This window comes from Cupressus sempervirens, chromosome 1 (genome assembly GCF_028749045.1).
Source record: "Cupressus sempervirens isolate cs-2001-9-10 chromosome 1, ASM2874904v1, whole genome shotgun sequence".
NCBI lineage: Eukaryota > Viridiplantae > Streptophyta > Pinopsida > Cupressales > Cupressaceae > Cupressus > Cupressus sempervirens.
In genome coordinates, this window is record NC_143118.1 from 624137822 (window position 1) to 624158780 (window position 20959).

The 20959-nt window shown below is 35.4% G+C and overlaps 1 protein-coding gene and 1 pseudogene across 1 annotated transcript; both read right to left on the minus strand.

Moving 5' to 3' along the window:
* Positions 1–483: 483 nt before the first annotated feature.
* Positions 484–1399, minus strand: LOC149579472 (uncharacterized protein At2g39920-like; annotated as a pseudogene).
* Positions 1400–3588: 2189 nt separating this feature from the next.
* On the minus strand, positions 3589–5575 carry LOC149579473 (threonine--tRNA ligase, chloroplastic/mitochondrial 2-like). Its single transcript, XM_089801826.1, has 4 exons — positions 5540–5575; positions 4080–4388; positions 3776–3976; positions 3589–3693 (listed from the first exon to the last, which is right to left on the minus strand). Exons 1-4 carry the CDS (start codon positions 5573–5575, stop codon positions 3589–3591), a joined length of 651 nt encoding a protein of 216 aa, XP_089657952.1.
* Positions 5576–20959: the final 15384 nt, after the last annotated feature.

The window sequence follows — 20959 nt, forward strand, 5'->3', positions numbered from 1 at the left end:
GGATGTTGCTCTTCTTTCATATATGTTATTTTTCAAAGATGGTTTGTACTTGATGCTTCGTTATTGTAGAGATTCATACACATTCTCCCTGGCTACCTATAATCAGGAGATTCAAACCCGATTATGAGGTCATGAATACTCTGCAATGGGGAGATATTCACCATGGGCGGCCCATGGGTCTTTGTGATTTTTCCATTGTCGCTTACCACTGTATTAATGTGCAAATCAAGTCTCCTTCACATATAAAGAAAAATGAAAGATGAGTCTGTAAGTGAAATATAATGGGTCTGCATGAACAGAAACCATAGGCAATTAGTTGAATGGCTTACTCACATTGATGGAACTCGGCCTTTGTTCCATGCCATAGGTTATTTCTTGAACTATTGCATACAAATTATGATTGTTTCCATGCATTGGTTTTTTGAAGAATCATAGAGTCATAATGAAAGTCTGTAAAGACCTTTTGGTGATCTGATGCCATTTTCAAGGTTTGGTATTTCTCCTATTTCTGAGATGCTTGGTGTTCCATATTATGGGTTTGAGATGGCTTGCGCTATTTAAAACTCTCAATAAATGGGCATTCATCTGCATTTCATCTTTAGTCTACATTATCAACATTATCCAACCAGAATAACCCGCATGAAGGAGGTTCTCCACAGTGGAGTCCCATTGATTCTCATGTCTTCTAGGAAGGAAAATCAAAACCACACCATGGTTCTGAAATTTTTGATATAAATTCAAAGTGGAAACCAGTAGTGGAGATTTGGCTTCTTTAACCCTATGATTCCAAGCATCCACTTTATGCAACATTGAACAATTCTGGAAATTACTGAAGTATGGAACATTGGGCAAAGTTGTTTCATCAATGTTCAACATTATTCTATCTGATCCATCACCATTCACAATGATAGAAATTAAATAGTTATTTTCTTCCTCGATTGTTCCATTTACATCACTTACATATTAACCTTTTGTCATGTATTGAAATACACATTTTTTACACATGCTTGGGAAAACACTACTCTCTTGCATGTTATTAAACTCAAAGTTCAAAATAATGTTCCTGCAAACATCAATACCCATTTCTAGTCCCATACCATCTTTGACCACATCATCAGGCTTGCTTTGACAAGATGCTAGCAATATAGATAATGTAATTACAAGTGTGAATAACAAAATAACAAATATGGCTATTGCCAAAATCAAGACAATGACAGCCAGAGATGTTGAATAAACTCCAGAATCAACCATTTGAAGATAGCGGCTTGAGTTGTACATGCATAATGTAAACTGTGTAACATGAGTATCTGAACTTCAAGCTCTTTGTCATGGATTTGGAGTATTTGAAACTGCAAGCTAGAACCTTGATCTTGAAAACTAACACTAATACATTTGGCATCGATTTGCGACGGCCAAGTGTCGAAATTGCAACGCAAATGTGTTGCCACTACGACGGCAACAGACGTCGTTGTTTTTTAGTCACAAATTATGACGTCTATTCTTGGACGTCGCAATTTCGACGCCTATCCATCGCAATCTCGACATTCTATCCCATCATTGCTCCCGTCGCAATGGATGTGGTTCCCATCGCAATTCCGATGTCTTCACCACGCATTGCGATGGGGTGGCGTCGGCATCTGCCCACGAGTTCGCTGAGGTGGGAGCCTTTACAGTTCATCCGTGGGCGTCACAATTGCGACGTCCATGGAAACTTGCAACGGTGTTGTCGATGTCGCTGGCCGTCGCAATGTTTGCGAATGTGTCACAATTGCGACGCAAAATCATCAATTGCGACGGCATCGCTATGCACGCGACGCTTATTTCGTCGCAATGCGCGTGCGTACATCGCAATTGCGACGTCCGTGGTTAGCAATATGGCAGGGCCGCTGTGGCAGTGACGCCAACTGCCATCACCGCCATAGCGGCCCCACCACAAGCTCCCTGATTCCAATTGTATGGTGATTGGATGCTGTGAAATAAATTTAGATGTGGCATATTAGGCTTCACAAGTTTTGTTTACCATCTTTTACGATTCAGAAGAACCAATGTTGTGCAATTTGAAAGCTAAATTCATAATAAAGTGCTCTCGATTGATCCATTTCTACTTAGCTTATATAGGCAATGGTGATGTAATAGCAATCACAAATAGTGACATGGAAAGGAGAAATGTTGTGCTTATTGTGACGGGCCAAACAAAATGAATTGCTAGTGAATGTATTTGTGTTTGAAAAGAATCACTGTGTTTTTAGATGAAGAGCTTGTGGAGTTCTTGTCAGATTTGGAGGCAAGAAGTCAACAAGTTTGATTTTCCTCCTTACTAGCTAATGCTAAGGGGGGGGAAATTATTGACAAAATGTGGGCCAAAATTCTGGAAAAAATTGGGAAAATCCTGATCAACCTTTTTTTGGGAAAATATCTTGATCAAGACAGCAAATCAGAGATCTAGTATCACAACAGATCATTTCCCAAGAATAATAGAATCACATGCCTGAAATAATGATGGAGAACTTTTGAACCACTAGAATAACTATATCTCTGACTCACCTTGTGCGGCATCAACTTTGTAATAGGAACCAACGATGGAAGATTACTGGGTTAGAACTTGATATGTATCAATAGAAAGGAATGAAGAACATTGTGTACGTAGTGAATCATGATATACATAACGTGTTATACAACTATGAGGATGAAGGAAGATGTCATAGTAGTTTCAGTGAGTAGTTGTCTTCTATGCAAAGCAAGTATTATTACCAAAACTACTTACCATGTCACCTGCAAAGGCAATGAAAAGATTAAGATCTAAAGTATGCGGTGGGAGTATGCAGTGGAAATGATCTGCATAGGGCCTCTTAGAGCACTCTACGATTACAGATCATGATTGCAATTTGTCTATGTTGATGGAGAATTTTATTTTGGTGAAGACAAAGACAATATTCAAGCATTGTTGGTTGCTTTGTTGCTTTGTTGCAATTCACTGCCCACTTGCTCGACTGCTGAGCCCCAAAGCGTCAGATCATGCCTATTCTCAATTCCTATGCCATTCCTATTCCCAATATTACATGTCTATTCTCAATTCCTATGCCCGTGACCAAATGGACCCTAAGTTCATTGGATTAGTATAGAATTAGTTTAAGGTTAAAATTATCTTCATAAACCCTACTCTTTTACACTTCGTTTCAGAAATCTTTGTAAGCGTTAAACACACAAAATTTCAAAAAAAGAAAAAAGAAAAGGGAAATTCAAAAGTTGAATGATCAAATCTTGAATAACCATGTAAGTATCCTTGGAGGTTTTCAACAAATCATCCTACCATGATAGTCTATCTTGGACATTAAAAACACACACATTTGGAACCTTGGAGTTGTCTTTGTGATCACATAGCTCATCTATTTAGAACATAAAGATTTTGATCAAGAGAGGATAAAGTACCCCTTGGTATTTTATTTTGTGTTGTCTGTCATAAAGCTCACACCAACAAGAAGCCTAGACACATGTTAGAATGGTTATTTAATCAAATTTATTACATTTGTTTCTGAGGCCATAAAAATCTTATCAGCTTTTAATATCTAGCATTTGTATGATGAATATTCACCATGTTGAATGATGAATATTCACAGTAATTATCTGGACAGATTGATCTGTGCCTACAATAAATAAATATTGACACATCTTCCCATATTGACAGTACGGTACCTGTTGAATTCCAATATTAATCAGTCAACCTGAAACCCTTTGTAGGAAAAACAAAATATGAACATGCAATCAATCTACAGACCTGGGTGTCTGTTACAAGTAAAAGATGGGCTTGTACTGGAGACAGCCACAAGGGAAAATCACCAGTGTAATTCTCTATTAATATGCCAAAGAAGCGTTCAAGAGATCCTAGGATAGCTCTGTGAATCATTATTGGCCTGTGTTTCTCTGAGTTTGAATCAACATAGAATAAATCAAATCGCTCAGGCAAATTAAAATCCACCTGCATACAGATGTCCACAGTATTATTTCGATTAGAAAAATCAAAGTCAACTCCCCAAGATTATACTAATTAAAATTCATGAGTATAGGCCAAATATGTTTACCTGAATTGTTGAGCATTGCCACTTTCTTCCAAGGGCATCTTCAATCTTAAGATCAATCTTTGGACCATAAAATGCACCTCCTCCTTCATCAACAGAATAATCCCAACCCTTGTCTTGAAGAGCGTCTTTCAAAGAAGAAGTCACTTTCTCCCAAATATCATCACTACCCACTACTTTCTCAGGCTTTGTTGATAAGTTGACTTCATAGCTCTTAAAACCAAATTGAGACAATATTACTTCTGTAAGATCTAGAACAGATCTTATTTCTTCCTTGATCTGACTAGGCAAATAGAAGATATGTGCATCATCCTGTGACAAACAATGAAACTCTTAAGCAATATAAAAGAGATAGATTGACTTGTAAATTTCAAATAAATCTCCAAACTGCAGCCCCTGACACCTACTAGATTGAAGATAGATTCATTTTATCAGTTTTAAATTGGTGTTCACGTAGATGTATAACAGAACAAGTCTCGTCTCCTTGTAGAAATGATTAAAACTGATACTAAAAGAGAAAATGAACAAAGGCCAAAATAAAGTGGGTTCAAATTCAAAATAATGATTTAGTGTCTAATATTCTCTATTCTCGCCTGTGAAAAATGCTTCGAATGCCTCTTAAGATATTTCTAAATGATTAGCTTAAAATCTATAGTAAACATGGTTTCTCTTGCTTGTTAAAGATTAATTTAGGGAGCAGTACCAACTCTTTTTCAACATCTTTGAATGTTAAATACTTCATGCCTTGAAAATGGGGCAGAATAAATTATCAAGCATGTGTTCCTCAATATAGTATTATAGACAATTATTTTTAAAACGGTCATAAAAACTGTAGATTTCTGCATATAAAGTATAACTGCCATGACAGATTTGTGTGAAATAGGATTTTTTATTCTATTACTAATAATGTTCTTTGGCTCTTTATTAAATGTGGCTTATTTGATTAAAATTAAATCTATTGCATGAAAAATGAATTCATATACGAAGCTTTGCAGAAGAGACAGTTCATCATGCCCATCAAACATAATAATTGTCGAACGAGTTGCCAGACATCACAAAAGCATTCAATTTACTGACAATGAAATATTTGTTATTTTCTAAAACATGTGATTTGAATCTCAAACTCAATAGGAGATTCTTTATCAATTCTGTATAATCAGTGACAATGATATGTTTTTTCTGAAATAGTCAATTCTTCAAGAGCTTTACTTAATATCCATTTGCCAATTTAAGTATTACATACAATCTTGTATTGATTTCTCATCTATCATGAAGTTTCTTGTATGTCAATGCCTTTTTACATATATATGAATCTCTGGAAGTGCATCAAGAACAACAAAATTCTACCAATGGAACAATCTTCCCAACATATAACCATGACATCAAGTACCCCACAGAAGAAAAAGTTGTCATTCAAAAGACAGCCTTAATGCAGTGTTCCATGGGAATGCATATTGCATTACCTGGGGAGTGGAAGATGTTCCTAATGTTCCAGACATCCTCAAGACTCAAAGACTCGAAAAGGATGCCATCTTTCTCAGAACTAGATAGCCTGCATCATTTTCTGCATAATGTTCTAAAAAAAGCTAATTTGTTAAAGAAAAACTTTGAAAATTTAAAGCCTCTAGAAGGTAGAGGTGGGAAGATGGTCATTGCAAATTCAGTACATTGTATTTACTTTTCAAAATTTCAGCTTCTCCTAGTTTCTTGAAGTTACTTTAGTAGCCATAACCTTTTGGAAAAAAATTGCCATCCTCAAAACTATTTCCCTACATCCCTCAGTCCCAGAAGCTTAGAGAAACACTGTCTAAGAGTTAAAAGAAGACATCAGGGAAACTGAAACTATCACCTACCATATTTGCTAAATCACATTGTTAAAAGAACAATTATGAGCATCATAAGCCTTTCACTAAGATGCATCTCCAAGGTTGGCAACATTAAAATTTGTATTAGTCCTTAGCTGTAAGATTTACTAATGGCTCCACCCTATGTCATTACACAACAGACCTATGAAATTTGTCCTTAATGCCCTGGAGCTTGATAAAATGCATAATACTAGAGCACTAACAGGTGTTTCATGCCAAAAGGGAAAAACTTGCACCTCAACCCCTAACTAGAACTGATCATTATCCATGCAAACCTTTAAAATATAATACATCAAAATCATGGACAGAACACTCTTCTTAATTTTTATAGATTTGGTTTCGTTGCATTATTATCTTCAACGATCTAAGGAGGAGTTCATTATATTTTCTTCTAGTATCAATACAGTAAATATCAAATGTCTTACATGAGGAAGTACAAACAACTTTGATAAGTATTACTTTCAACTAGCCAAAAACTATTGTTATTGACACAAAATTTTCTTGTGCATTAACAAGTTATAAGTTTTTTTAATGTTGTGATGTTGCTATCAGGATTCAATTGTCTAGTTTTCGGTCAAACTCATTGGTCTATGTTTATGAGTAGTGTTTCACAATAACTTCTTTCTCATTAGAATGAATAGAACACTAAATACTCATTGCATCTAGGTTTTCTCACAGAGGTGAAGCATTGGGCTTTCTCGAGATGTTACCCACCCAAGCACCACTCCAACCCAAATGTTCTTAACCATGGAGTTTTTTAAAGGTTAATTTCATGCTCAAAAATCAAGGCTAAAGCACACAATTTTTTTTTAAAAAAGGTAATAACAAGTATCTTATTGAGCTTCACTTTGTTTCGAGAATAGTTTAATATTCTCTACTAAACAGGGCCAACCACGTGAAGGTGGAAGCTCATTTGGCCCCACCCCCCTCCCCCTAACATCACTCCACATTCCCTGTTAACATCTAACATTCATTCATTCTTTCAACCATTAATAAAATGCAACATTCAATCAATATCACATGATAACATTCAATCAATATCACATGATAACATTCATTAACACATTAGATTCATTAACATGCAACATTCATCAATATTCTGCATTAACACATAATTCATGAACATTCATTAGTACATAATTAAATTCATTGAGACATAAAATACAGTCATTATCAATTAAGGTATGTAGTGACAATCATTTCTTTTTTTTCTTTCTATTTCTTTTTTCTATGTAAGCTCTAAGAGGAGCATCAGTGTCATCATCAATTCCCCCCTCGTTAGTTGTTCTGTTCTTTGTTCTTGATGATCTCAAATTCCTATGCTGTTGCAAAGGGGGGTCCTCTACAATAACAAATAAAAGAGTTAAATTAAAAATAATTTATTATAATTGTTACAAGTAATAACTATGTCTCTTTACCTGATCTGACCACATCATTTTGTCTGGACTCAACGTCAACACGGTCATGAACATCAACCCCTCAATCCTCTACAGCTGCTATACAAAATGTTACGTTAATCCAAACACCAATTGCAATTACATATAAAAAATTTAATAGCAAATGTATACCTCCACCACTGGGATGCACATCATGCAAACCTTTGACATCCATAGATTGTGTAGAAGGATTGTCAGGCTGCATTCCAACATCCTACGCATTGTTATCATTGCTTGCTTAAAATAGATATACTCACTTTATATTGGAACTTAACATCAAATAGACTAATTGGTAAAGTATTCAATTTGAAATAAATTTTGTTTAGCTTATTTACCTGTGGCTGAGATGCATCAGTATTAGAACCTTCCACACTAATTTGAGCTCGTAGCCATTCAGCCACGGCTCTATAGTCTTGTTGGAAGCCAATTCTCTTATCATCTTCTGTGAGGCATCTCTTGAACTCTGAGCCCTACATTTTTGTGTGGTATGGTGAATTTTACTTGCATTGTTTCATCAACCAATGGAGGGCAGTTAAAATATCAACAGAAAATCATCTATATCCATCACAATATAATAGGAGAAAAATCAAGCAGTTTTGATGGAGCAATCTACTATATAAATTTTGTGTGTTTGTATGCTTTGCTTGTACCAACATGTTTTCTCCAAATTCTTAAGTTGGGTAAGAGTTAGTTCAGCTCTTTGGAAATAAAAATGGCTGCAAGTGCTACTGCATTCCCTCATTCTTTCAATCACTGCCTTTATTCTCAACTATTGGGGAAAATTCAGTCAAGGGTGAGATTTTAAATAATGTCATATTAGTGAATCACAAGTTTTCTTCACTAATCTAGATTGCAGAGTCTTGACTTCAATTGTTGAATTGTTTATATTGAATATGAAAATCCACTACTGTTATTATATTCTATTGACCTATTTATAATTGATGAGCTAAATAAGGGAGTCCTAGCATTTCCCTTCACATTATATAAAAAATTTGATACAATTTTTCATTTACTAATACTTACAACTCTTGCTTGAAGTTTCAAAAAACCACCAGAACCGAGCTTGTGTGTCCCGTGCTTTTCTAGTCTTGCCTTTGTTGCCTTTGATGTGTCAGGCAATCTATGAAAAGTTTGAAATATGTTAGATAGTATAAATATGGAGGTTAATTAGTACATAATTAGATTCTCAACAGTATCACATACCTTGTTGTACTCTCCACTGGTGTAATATTATTTTTCTTGTCAGCTTTATACTTTCCATCCAAAATCAGAGCCTACCACTCAGCCTCAGGAACATAGGGCAAACGCTCGTACCTGGGGTTATCCCATAAATTTTTTCTATACTGGTCCCTAATATACTTCAAACATAAACCAGCTTTTTCAAGGAGCTTGTTTCTCTCGAATGCACGAGGTCCAAAGAGTTGGTTCATGCTCTCTATAAGATCATCCTTCAACGGTTTGCGTTGGTGATTCCACCTTTTAAGTAAAAAAAAAACATGTTAGACTCATAAATGAAGTGAAGCTACCTTTAATATAGTTCAAGAAGTGGACGAAAAGGAAAACTATTATAGCAATGATATGAAATCAAAATAGTGGTTTGGGGTTTTAGTTAGGATATGATGTTCCACCAGGTACGCATGGTGGGCCCAAATATTCGCAAACACTCATCACCAAGTTTTCTCCAAAAAAGATCATTCCCTACAAAACAATCATGGGATCATTAGTCGATGAAGAGTGATCAAAAACTAAATTACTATTATATCACTATAGAATAATAATAACTTTAAAGTACCTAGAACTTTGGCTACTTTTAATGGAATGCCTTCATCGTCGCTGACGATCAATGTGACATCCTTCACCGTTCCTGTATTAGGAACATAGGAACATCCAAGAAATGATGTTGCAGGTCCTATTGCAAAAAGTTTCATAAGTTTCATAAGTCTTTGTCACGATCGAAGTATAAAAGAACAAATGATAATTGATGTTATAAAGTTGTAAAAAAGAAACTGTTTGTTGCTGTCTCTTTCTTGTTTTGTAAGGACTTCTATTTTTCCAGACATGATCCTCATTTCATATAAGAAATACCATCAGTGAAGCTATATCACACTTTATGCTAGGACCAATAGGCCAGGAATAGTAAAAATAGATTTGATCAAATGTCAAAATCATTCCTAATAGAAAAAGTGATTACATTTTTAGGCAACAGGATGGTTTAACTACTATATTCATTAATAACTGAAAAATTGTTTACAAGGCTTGTATATGAGCTAACCTTGGTTATTGACACATTAACATCAGCTATAATGACATTAAGCAGTATTTTTGAATTACTTAAACTTCTCTTGGCCTGGTATTTTGGTGGCCTAGTATTTTGGTGGAAACATTTGCTTGCTGATTTGAAGGTTAATAGGTCTATTAGTATGGCAGCTTGAACTTGCATGGACTAATTCAGTTGTCTTGATAGGGTTCAAACTTAGATATTGATCTTATTGTTTTTGCATGTTGCAAATTTTGATAATAAGCTCATGACATTGAAAAGTCTCAAACTTGATCCAAATTTTGATAATAAGCTCATGACATTGAAAAGTCTCAAACTTGATATGAGACTGGTTCTGACAGATCTAAAACTTTCCATAATGAGCTTGTTATTTTGATAAATCTCAATCAGGGACTAGTTTTGCCCATTGCTGCAATTTGAAAAAATGACCAAACATCATTATCCAGTATGAGTAGCCAGCATGATTCTAGAGTAACTCTGTATTATCAGTGAAGAAAATATCAAAAATCACAAATTGGGTACAATCAGTATGTTATGGAGGGACATGTCTCCAGTTAAATTTGCCACACAAGTTATCTAAATAGCCTTGAATAATTGGAGTAAATTAACAAGAACCAACATCATCATATTGTAACAATTGAATGTGTATCAAATGTTGTCAGTGACATCTTATAAGTATCAATATTAACTCTAGTTAATGTAGGCTAAATGAGATCTACCGGCATTAGAAGAATATTAAGTAACATCATCACCATTGTAGTAGGCACATTTTTCACCATCCAAAGTAGATTGAACTCTCACAAGATCTGGGTGGTAAATCAACCTTGGATCTCCACTACGAATGGTTTATCCAACCAAACTTCATATGCCTTATAGAGCTTGAAGATGACTTTGATGTACACAGTAGGAGAAAATTTGAATATTATTAGATTTAGTACATGTTGCTTTTGGGTTGGTTAGATGTTTGAACTTTCTATTATCAACATTTGTAATCTCAACATGAGATACACTTATATCTCCCCTTGATATAGATTTTATGGGTTTCGAATATTTTGGGACATTAAAACCAACAGTCTTTGTAACCAAGCCTTTTTTCTCGTCTGCTTTTTGAGGCTCCCAAACTCTCCCAATAGGTTTGGATAAGTAGTTAATTGTGACTTAACTTATTCCTGTTTTCGTTACTTTCGTAATTAGTAGCTATGGACAATAGGTTTAGACACAACACTTTGGCCTTTTGACTTAAAGGAACACATGAGATTTTTCCAAGGACATATAAGTTTTATGTGTTTATATTTGTTGAAATATAAGAAGAAAGTGCAGCATGCTTCAGATCTTTTCTCTTTGTGAGCTAATTGATCTTGTAATCTATTGAGTTCTTTTCTTAGCAATATTGTTAGCTACAAAATTGCATGAGTGGAAGATTATGTTGTCTCCAACAGTCGTATATTAATTTTGCCTCATGTCATGCTTACATGAAATTGTAGAAGCAATAATCCAAGATTCACCGTATATTGTAAACATGACTGTAGGAAAAAACTAAAAAATTATTTGATACATTTATAATTGTAGCCAAATTACTTCGAAAAACATTTCTACCGGGCCGCCCCGTCTGGCAGTTGGGGAGGGAGTTCGTTCCGGAAAGACTGATCCAGGAACAAATTGTCTTGCCTGGGGCCCTTACCCTGGCCCCTTTCAATATAGGGGGGCGGGGGTAGGGGGAACTTGGGGGCTTCACTCACTTTCCTGGAGGTGAAGGATGGCCCAACCAATAATCTGCGGCCGGCCGAATATATTGTTAGGGAGGGCACATTTATTACTACATACATCCTTATTTTTCCCAAAAATAACCTTATTTGTCTATAATTTACAGATGTTGCCAAATGTTAAAAACAAAATCCTCTATACCCAAAATTTTGTAGTAAATGTGAGCCATTCCAGTGCATAATGAATTAGTTTAAACATGTTTTCTCATGGCAAGAAGAAGCTATTAATCACTGTGCAATTAGATTCTCTACAAATGAGAATACTCTGTGCAACTGCAGTATACTTGTGAGGTTTCCATTTTCAATGCTACTTACATTTTCCATGTATATGCATGAATTTTCAATGCCTCGACCCTCTCAATGCTGCCGAAGTGATCTCCTGCGCGCGCGCCTTTCCTTTCACAAGAACCCTGTGTCGCGCGATTTCATGCAAATGAGGGTTTTTCGCTTTTTTTTCCTCTTATATCCCGCTGGCGTTGTAATTGCGACGCCTGTCGTCGCGATTGCGACGGAATTGGGCTAAAATTGAAAAAAAAAAAGCCAAAAACACATTACCTTTTCTTGCCATCGCAAATTAACGTTGCAAATTGAGGTCTAATGTATTAGTGTAAACATCAGTGGGCACTTTGAACATACAAAATCAAGATTATCTTTGAAAACTGAGCATGAACTCTGAACTTCACCTCATCATTCCCATTCTTGAGCCTTTTGAACCATCAAATTCATTGAACCTGCAACTTAAATTCTAGAGTTGTCGGACCTTTACTCTCAAACTGATTCATGTTTTCAATCTTTGAGCTTCAAATTCTAGCTTGAACATTGAGTGTTTGGATCATTGCATTCTCAACCTTTAGGGCCATTCTGAATTCTACTTGTGTTGAACCTGTAGGACGGGTCAATTGAACCATTGAACCACTTCGAACTACTTTGAACCAAGGTTCAAAGTGGTTCAAAAACACAAACTCCAAGTTTTAAAACCATGCTTATATTGGTTACTAACAAGTACATGGAAAAAAATCAATTGAATCTAGCTAATCTAGTTTATCATCTATATAGACAAATATCTTTCTTATTAAGGCTTGTTCCAAAGAGTATAAAGAATTTTTATTTTTATGTACATGCAAACTAGAAACCCATGTATTACTTGTAGATGTCTATGATATCCTTGAATTTTGCATGATGAGATTTTTCCAAGTCATGTTTAATGTAGTTCTACACAACAAAAATGTAAACTTGTGGAACACAACCCACAAATTATTAAAAGTTTGGTATAACAAAATAATAAGTTCATAATTGAATCAAACAAAAAGGATAGTGAAGTAGAGTTATGGTTTTAGAAAACTCTTGATTCTAAACTACAAGACCAAAACCCTTCATTGCAAAAGGCACAAGATGCTAGATGAGGATACAATAATCAAAGACAAGATAGCCTTTGTTCCAACCACTAGATTTAAAATTATAAGGAAATAGGAGGGTACCATTAGAAGGTCTGAAATTGCAAATGGTTTAATGGTGGAAAAAGAAACAAAGCAAGAATAAAGAAAACTAAAGAAAACCCTTAAACATAAGACCAAATAAGACATCCTACCAGGAACAAAATATTGATTTTGAGAATCACCACCTAAACTAGGAGGAATCAATAAATGATGTGGCTAAGCATACTTCATACCCCTTTAAAGTTTGACAAAAGGACTTATGTTTTGAACTCACACAAGAAACTATTAGGTAAAAAATGCCACAAAATCAATAGGCTACAACACCTAAAAACCAACATCTCATAATACAACTATTGTTTCCATATGTGATATTCCAATTTTGAACTAGATTTCTACTAGGAGACCTTTAAACATGTCCATTTTTTGATGAATAGTCCCTTCTTTATATTAAGAAAAATACAATAAAGTTACATATTCACAAAAAAAGGGGTCGGGGGAAACAGGATCACCCCATGAGTTCATATGGCCACAGGCTGGAAATCAACTATTCATCAAAAAAATTAGAAAACAACAAAAAAAAAAAAGAAATCCTCATGCTGCTAGCACAACGCCAACCGAGGAAGGAGGATCCTTATTATCAGAGCCCAACCCAAGAGTGAGGTGAGTAGATGGCTTAGGGGGAGCCCATCCATCATCATTAGTAGCAACATTATCTTCATCTTTCTCTCCCTTAAGCCTAGGAGGAGAAATGGCTAAGTCTAGCCGAGGAAACACCCACTTGCGATTTGAGTGAATAGAGGGCCAACCGGTAGTAGGAGCAGCAATAGGAGCCATTAGGGACCACCCTGAACTAGACCTTTGAGGAGGCAAGGCCAAGTGGTGTTGACCACCAGAACCTCCAGAAGAGCAGCATCAACCAAAAGCATCACAGTTGGGAGAGCAGTGCTATTGAGAGTGAGGCATGTGCGAGTGACGAGCAGAACTGATATGTCCTTGATGACAACTATGAGGATAAACATGTCCATTTCAATTAAGATGAAAGGAAATATTGTATAAGTGAGATTGTATGTCTATAATTGTGATAAAATTAAATTATATATAGAGTGACCAAAGGGCTTTGCACAATTGTCCCTTTAAAACCTCGAAGAAAGGTTAGTAAATATGAAGTAAATTAATATTAAGGACCTCATCAAATAGTTAAAATGAAGACATTATTTCATTAAAATCAAAATCTTCCCCTAGAACTAATGTCCATCATTTAAGATTAAAAACTTATCTTTTTAATATTGAGATGCAATAATTTAAAGAAAACATGTATGTAAGGATTATTTCTAAAACCACTCTCAAGGATACATTAATAATTATAAGACAAGTGAGGGATTTGATAAGAACAAATCCACAGATCTCGTAGGACACCTACATGCAAGAACCTGTCACAGAGAAGGAAAGGATTTGACTCTAAAATATGCAAGAACGTATTATCAAACAAAAAGAATGAGTAAAAGTATGCAATGGATCAATCCTTATAGAAGGAGACCATAAAACCTAAAAGGGAAATCCTAAGAGGTAAATGGCATTTAATAATTAATATTTAATTATTAAATGATAATGCATGTACATAAAGTAAAATCTTAAATAGGGAGTAAAGGTAATTTAATAAATATAATTAAATTAATCTTTTATTCTAACACTCTGTTAAGATGAGCAACAATGCATGAAAAAAGTAAGGAAACTACAATGTTAAAAGTATAAATGAGTCCTAATAACGTGGCTTGATGAGGTACCCAGCACAACCAAATCTCTGAAAAATTAATAAATAGGGAAAACCATGTGGGAAAAACTCTACTCCAAAAAGAGATAGGAGAATGCTAAAACAAAAAGAAGGAATGACTCATCACTGAGACCCCCGAAGGGAAAATTCCTTAACCCTGAGAATAAAATGTAGCTAAAGATACTATGGGGATGAAAAAGGTTTAGTGAAGATGTCTACAACCTTCTTAGCAATGAGAATATACTCCAAGCTAAGAGAGTCATCCTAAATCAAATGCCTGATGAAGTGCATATAAAGCTCAAAGTGCTTGGCCCACTGATGTACAATTGGGTTGTGGGAAAACCATGTGGGAAAAAATCTACTCCAAAAAAGAGATAGAAGAATGCTAAAACAAAAAAAGGGAAGGAATGTCTCATCATTAAGACCCCCCAAAGATAACTTCCATCACCCCAAGAATATAATAGAACTAAAGATACCATAGGGGTGCAAAAGGTTTAGCGAAGATGTCTACAACCTACTTAGTAGTGGGAATATACTCCAAGCTAAGAGAGTCATCTTGAATCAAATTCTTGATGTATTGCATCTAAAACTCAATGTTCTTGGCCTATTAATGATCATCTCTATTGTGGTAAATGTGTATGGCACTCGAATTGTTACACCAGAGAAAGGTGGAATTATCAGGGGGGAATTCAAACTCTATCATCAACTGTCAAAGCCATAAAACCTCCTAACTAGCTAGCACAACTACACTAGATTCTACTTCCATAGATGATAATGCATGAACATGCCACTTCTTGCAAGACCATGCGAGAGGACCAAAACTAAGACAAAAAATAAAGCTAGAAGTAGACCTCTAATCATCAATATCACTAGCCCAATCTGAGTTTGTATAACCAAAAATGTGAGGATCCTCTAATGTATAGTGAATGTCATAACATGTAGTACCCTTAATGTACCTCAAAATATGTTTGGAAACTTGCCAATGACTTTCATTAGGATCATGTGAGAATCTAGAAACAAGGCCAACCATAAAGGAAAGAACAAGATATGTGTGTGCCAAGTACAAAAAAAAACCCACAAGCTATCTATATAAATTAGAATCCACTGTAGGATTAGAGAAAGTGGTAGATAAAATAACACCCAATTGAAAAGGTGCAGGATCAGGCTTGCAATCAAGCCTTTTGAATCTCTGAAACATATCAAGAGCATACTTCTACTAGAGTATGACTATCTCATCTGAGTATTGAACAACTTGTAGGCCCAAAAAATAGTTTAGAAGTACAAGGTATGTCATCTCAAACTACTCTCTCAAAGCTTTTTGAATACTCTAAATCATAGAGGGTGAGCTACCTATAATAATGAGATCATCAACATATAACACAAGTACCAATAGATCAAACCCATGACTCTACATGTACACTGTAGGATTGGAATGACAATGTGTGAAGTGTAATGCAAGCAAGAAGGAATTCATCTTCTCATACCAAGCCCAAGGGGATTTTTTGAGACAATAAAAGGACCTTCAAAATTTGCACACCATAGAAGAGTCTTCCAAAAAACCCTAAGGTTGCTCCATATAGATCTCCTCGTGTACTATCCATCCCTGAGAAGCTTCAAGAGAGAGAGGAAAAGGTTAATAGAATTCATCTTGACAACATGAGCAAATGTATTAGAGTAGTCAATACCAACTACCTACGAAAAGCCCTTCAGAACAAGATGTGTCTTGTACCTATCAATAGAACCATCTGCTACATACTTGGTATAGTACACCCACCTACACCAAACCAACTTTCTTCCTTTTGGAAGAGGACAAAGATTCCAAGTGTGGTTCTTCATCAAAGAAGAGTACTCCTCATCCATAGTCCTATCCCAATTTGAGTGTTTGATAACCTATGAAAAACTCTATGGATCATCTAAAATAACATGACTCAATAGTCTAGTACCATATGTCTGAGCACGAGTGAAATGAGAATCTAAAGTATCTCTTACCAAAGATCTAGCTATATCAATAGTATCATGAGCACACTTAGGCATTCAATGAACATCTAGGGGAGGTGGGTAAGGTGGATCATCATCAAGATCTTCCTTAAAGGATAAATAATCTCATAGGGGAGAAGAGGAAGTACTAGGTAGTGAGGGAGAAGCTAGTGATGGAGGTATTTTCTAAGGATAATGCTCATCAAATTGGACATCTCTTCAAAACAAGAGCTTTCTAGAATTGGGATCAAAAAACTTGTAGACAACAAATATGAGTTGTTGAATATTCCTCTCCATGGCTTTCCTCTAAGCATCTTGAATAAATACCCAAGCCTTACTACCAAACATACAGAATGTAGAAGCATCAAGCTTGACATGAGTTCAAACCTCCTTAGGAGTCAAATGTCACAATGCCTTGTGAGGCATTTGATTCTAAATATTGTTGGCACAATTGATAGCCTCAACCCAAAGTAGAGGACTCATTGTTCGAGAGGATATCATACAATTGGCCATCTCTTGTAACATTTTGTTCATTCTCTTAGCAACCCCACTCTGCTAAGGGGTATGAGGAACTGTGAATTGATAATGTAAACCATTCTCAATACAAAAATATTTGAAAGATTGATTCACATATTCCTTACCATTATTAGTGCATATATGCTTGACAGAAACACCAAACTAATTCTCCACAAATGTCTTAAAGATTTGAAATGAATTGAAGACATCATACTTATACTTCAAAGAGTACACCCATGTGCATCTAGAGAAGTCGTCTATGAAGGTAATCACATATTAGGTACCTGAAAATGATGGAGTGGGGACTAACATAAGATCACTATGTATCAACTCCAATGGTGCCTTACCACATGTAAATCTACATACTAGAAAAGGATCTCTATGATGTTTTCTAGAAAGATTGAAAGATTGATTCATATATTCCTTGCCATTGTTAGTGCATATATGCTTGACAGAAAGACCAAACTAATTCTCCACAAATGTCTTAAATATTTGAAATGAATTGAATACATCAGACTTATACTTCAAAAAGTAGACCCATGTGCATCTAGAGAAGTCATCTATGAAGGTAATCACATATTAGGTACCTGAAAATGATGGAGTGGGGACTAACATAAGATAACTATGTATCAAATCCAATGGTTCCTTAGCACGTGTCAATCTACATACTAGAAAAGGATCTCTATGATGTTTTCCAAGTGCACAACCTCGACAAACACTGTCAATACAAGAGAGATGAGGTAGCCCAGTCACTAGCTCATGTGTACTCATCTATTGTAGATATATGTAGTTAACATGGCCAAAACACTCATGTCATGATTTTCTCACTCTGTCTGCATAAAAAAACTTATAGAATCAAAGATCTCAAAGCCATCAAACTAATATAAGTGAGACTATAAATCAATACTTCTAGTAGCAATAACCAAATTAGGATCATGGAGGTCTTGAATAACCACATCATGTGGTGGGAACTCATCTGTCTTACTAGAGCCAGAATGACAAATCTAGTAGATAGACAAGAGGTTTGTAGAAATGGACAAAACTAATAGAACATCCTATAGGGAACCACCCTCCAAAGAAATAGTGCTAGAACTTGAAACTAAAAGTTGTGTGAAGTCACCAGCTATAATCTATGTAGTAAAACTTTGAGAAAGTGAGGTAACCAAATTGGGTGAGTGTGTCATAAGGTGTGAATTATCTAAATCAATGATCCAAGTAGTAGGAGAAGAAAAAGCTTGTGTAGAAAGAGCATGTCCTTTCCCTAAAGGAGGAGTTGGTGCCTTTAGAGAAACAATATCATGTTGTTGCATGGCTTTCTCTAAAGCTTCAAGACATTTCCAACACCTAGAAACTAGATGTCCTTCATTGCCACAAAATAATTCAAGGATCACCTTTAAACTTCTTAGTCTTGGAGGAAGACTCACAAGACTTAGAAGATTTACCCTTTGGAGTGGATTTCTTGTATCTGATCTTGGAGATGGCTTAGAGGGACTCTCACTTAAAATTGAATCTATTTTGGGCACTAGTTTTGACTTTGGCTTCGCTATAGATGTTTGAGAAACCAATGTCTGGTTCTTTGATCTTGTTAGAGATTCCAACTGTGTAAGCTTGGCTTGCTCTCTAGTCAATCAATCATAGAATACCTCAAATATAGGCATGGTAAATCTAGGATCCAAAACATCTATAGTGGAATGGAAGGTAGAAGAGAAAATATGAAAGTTTCCTCGAAGCTTTGATAGAATTAGATAAATGCACTCCTTACCGGTCTTCACTTTCTCGAAACCATGTAACAAAGAACTCTATTGTTTAAACCTCATCAGAAAGTCCTCAATAGAGAGGAAAACATCATCTATAGTTGTATTTTAATAACACATTAGGGGTTTCTTCATTGCATTTAGGTCATCAATTTCAAATATGAAGGATCTTCATCAACAATCATCACTTTTATGGGCGAGATTTGATATTTTCTACGCGAGTCAACTCTACAAGTTACGCGGGTGGGTTAACCCTATGTGTTATCCCACCCTAAATTTTAACAACATTTTGATTTGATCTCTTGCGACCACCACATTCTTCCAAGACCAATTCTTTATTTTTGAATGACTTTCCAAGCCTTGTTCTATGACGCTGTAGGACCAGAAAATGGGTTAAATGCATAACATACTATGAGAAAATCACAAAACTCAATCAACATACGTTAGCAACCACTAGTCTACCATGAAACCCAAACTAATAAAGAAATCAATAGAAACCCCCTTTTTCGCTTGTAGCTCCCATGTCCTTCTTTCTTCTCCAAATGATTGTAGCTCCAAAGTTGCCTATAGTGCACACAAAATTGAAGCAAAATTCTATGATGTGGATAATGCCATGAGAATACTTGAAGTTGTGATTTGAATGTGAGAGATGGAGTGAGAAATCTAAAAGAAATTAGGACCTAAAGGCTTCCAAGACTTCAAGAAGACTTCCAGAAGACCCCAAATGAGAGAAAGAGTGCCCATTTTATAATCAACACTCAAAGTGAGGGCATTGGATTTGTCACCCATAGATGTGTGATGTGGCAAGAGATTCCTTTGAGAATCCATGACACATATGAAAAAATATGCCAATTGTGAGATTCTATGACACATGAAAGTCAAACTTGGCTAAATGTGGAAGAGAATCTATGATGCGTCATAAGACACCTCAACCCACTTAAAGCCAAGAATCTATGACGAATAAGCCAAATAGGGACGTGCGAAAGAGATAAGAATATTTGATTATGACAAGTCTTAGCCCAAGTGTCGAAGGAGAATCCACAAGGTGTCATATCCAAGTGTCATGATGATGAAATATTTTATGGAATATTCGAATTAAAAATCCTCTTATTCCACAAAATAAGAATTAGTAGAAAATGGAATTAATGATGGAAAATGGAACTTAGGAAATTGTACATTTCCATGGTTTGTAGATAATGAATCAATTAATTAATAAGATTAATTAATTGAGGATGATAACTAGGAAGAATAATTAGAAAGAATAGGATTAAATTATGGGTTATTTAATCCTATAGAGAAAATTAGTAGGTAATTGGCCAAATTGATTAAATGAATGCGACCGTATCCTTTGATGAAAATGTGACAATGATGGATATCGAATAAGATGATGATAGATAGACCAAAGCCATGGTCAAATTGATTGATAGATCAAAATTGATAACATGCCAAGGACACATGACATGAATTGGTTGATATGTAACATTTAACCGACATTGTAAATGCTACAGGATTGAAATTGATTGATAAGGTTTGATCATAATAACACCATCGAGCATTGTCAATGTTATTAAAATGGTTGATGATGTCATGATTTGACATTGAAAGCCTCAAAAATTGCAAAGATTGAATGACATGAATGATAGTTTGACCTAGCACTGAGAGCCACGACAGTACTAAGGTCAGATTGATAAGATTGATAGGTTGATAGGTTTCCAAGGCACTGAAAGCCACAACAATACCTAGGATAAGATAAATGATGATTGATTTGGGATGTTTGATATGTTTTGGGTTGATTAGGATTGATTTCGGGTGAGTCCAAGTTGATTTGGGGTGATTTCGAGTTGATTTGATATGGTTTTGAGTTGATTTGATATGATTCCGAGTTGATATGAAATTGATGTGAAAGCGGATACAAATGACGAAATATGGTCAATCTGGCCAAAAGATCAAAGTTAGTAGAATGAGAAAATGGTACAAATTAGTATGAAGAAGTGATTAATTCATAGATGTGAACCATTTTTGAGTGTCTACATTTTTCCCCTCTTTGATACAATGTGATTTAGAGCGTTGTATCAAAGAATAACTAA

Excerpts from the sequence above, each read along its gene's own strand:
- LOC149579473 (XM_089801826.1), bottom strand. The coding sequence starts at position 5,575 with ATGTCTGGAACATTAGGAACATCTTCCACTCCCCAG. Across the intron at positions 3,977-4,079 it reads GGCAATGCTCAACAATTCAG|GTGGATTTTAATTTGCCTGA; the intron begins GTAAACATATTT and ends ATCTGTATGCAG. Across the intron at positions 3,694-3,775 it reads TACTTGTAACAGACACCCAG|GTACCGTACTGTCAATATGG; the intron begins GTCTGTAGATTG and ends GGAATTCAACAG.